This window comes from Perkinsus marinus, assembly GCF_000006405.1.
Source record: "Perkinsus marinus ATCC 50983 genomic scaffold scf_1104296950320, whole genome shotgun sequence".
NCBI classification, from domain to species: Eukaryota; Perkinsozoa; order Perkinsida; family Perkinsidae; genus Perkinsus; species Perkinsus marinus.
The window spans coordinates 1-1,940 of NW_003209654.1; the positions used below are offsets into that span (position 1 = coordinate 1).

Sequence of the window (1,940 nt, forward strand, 5' to 3'; positions counted from 1 at the left end):
ACGCCTCAGCGTTGTTATTGGTCGATCATTTCAGCCGGTTTGCTGTGGTGGTGCCCCTTAAGAACAGCACTTCGACGGCTGTGGTAAATGCTATGGTGACGGTAACGGATCTATTCGGTCCCATGGCCGTTCTGCGCACAGATCGAGGCCCATGTTTCCGTTCGAAGCCGTTCGCTGACTTCGTGCAATCCCGCGCCATTGCTCACAAGCTACTGCCGCCATACTCCCCTTTCTCGAATGGGATCGTCGAGCGGGCGGTCGCCGCAGTAAAGTTTGTGGCTCGCCAAGTTGCCTCCAAGAGGAGTTGGCCTACTCAGCTCGGTAGAGCTATATCCCGCTTGAATAACAAACCTCTCTCTGGTATTGCTCTCTCACCCCATGAGATCTTCTTCGCGAGGCGTCGTCGTTTCTCGGTGGAGAATGCAGTAATTCCTGCGGACGAAGGAGCAGTTCATCCGGCTGGCTCGGAAGAAGCGACCTCTAGGGAAGAGGTTCGAGACGAGATAGATCGTATTGTCAACGAAGCTAGGGCGGCCGAAGCCGAGCTGCGGTCGCAACATCTAGGGAGGAGGCCTCGCGGCCCACCTCCTGTTGGTTCGGAGGTGTTGATTTTTTCCCCCAATCCTCTAGGTGGAGGAAGTTATGGTCAAGAGATATATAGAGTGTGTGGTGTGATCGGGGCGGTTACCCTTCGTTTGGTGAAGGCGTCAATCAAGCCCGAAGATGTGACGGATGATAAGATCAAGGAGGTTCACTTACCGAGCATCCGGGGGGCATGTCAGAGCACCCTCTGGATAGGCGCCTTTAGACAGCGTATGCGTGCAGGGGATGCTCGTCGCACGCGCGCACATGTTATTGATCATCGACGCCTTTAATATTCTCGATCTCGCTTTTGGCAGAACAGCCTAAGTTTTACGACGATCAGTTTGGTTTAAGAGGTTCAACTTTATATAAGAGATCATAAGGCACTTAGATTTTCATTCTTTGAGACCTTAATGGCGCAGAGTTCAGTCCAGTCTGGCAGAACCCTAACAGTGAGTAATAACCCCTGATTCACTGATTTTTTACTCTGGAGCGAAAAATCAGGATCATCGCGAGGACATGTGGATCTCTGAGCTGATTCGAGAATCTAAAGTTGATTTTTTGGCTGATTAATACTCTTACTCAATATGCCTTGCTCATGAGGCTGATTTTTCGGGTGATTCCATTGAATCTGAGTATTTTCGAGAATCAGGGAATCAGAGTTTGAATCAGACATTTTTGACAAGACGAAGATTATAGTCGCTCTTGGCTGATTAATACTCTTACTCAATATGCCTTGCTCATGAGGCTGATTTTTCGGGTGATTCCATTGAATCTGAGTATTTTCGAGAATCAGGGAATCAGAGTTTGAATCAGACATTTTTGACAAGACGAAGATTATAGTCGCTACGCCCCACAACCGAAAGTGACAATTTCAAGAAAGGAAGAAAACGTCACTGTACGAGGGTTGAACCTGGTAGATTCGCCCCGAATGCATGCACATTTCCCGTTACGTTACAGCAATGATAAAATTTCGGAAGAAGATCTTCTGTCGCACTTGTACACATCCGTACTTCAAACTTTTCAATATGTTCACTCGGAATCAACTAACTCCGGGTTTCTAACTCAGAAGTTCTAAGAGGAAGCTCAGCGCTAGAGCTTCCTTCTAGAGCTTCCTTTGATAACCGGTAGCGTGATCGGGTGTCGTTATCGGACAATCCCTCAAGAGGATCGACGAAGGGCATTTATTGTTTTTATGAACAATTAATCGAATTAAGGAATGCGTAGTTCACAGTGTGAACTTCACACCGTGTGGCTGCATGTACTACATGCGCTATACCTCCATACACCGTTTTATATCGTATGACCTCATAGTTGAACTGGTTAAGGTGATACTTTCATGTGCTCGAAGCCGGGGT

At 47.6% G+C, this 1,940-nt stretch overlaps 1 protein-coding gene across 1 annotated transcript; it reads left to right on the plus strand.

The window, feature by feature from the left end:
* Positions 1-122: 122 nt before the first annotated feature.
* Positions 123-875, plus strand: Pmar_PMAR001953 (hypothetical protein; the record flags this gene model as incomplete). Its single annotated transcript, XM_002778184.1, has 1 exon — positions 123-875. One exon carries the CDS (start codon positions 123-125, stop codon positions 873-875), a length of 753 nt encoding a protein of 250 aa, XP_002778230.1.
* Positions 876-1,940: the final 1,065 nt, after the last annotated feature.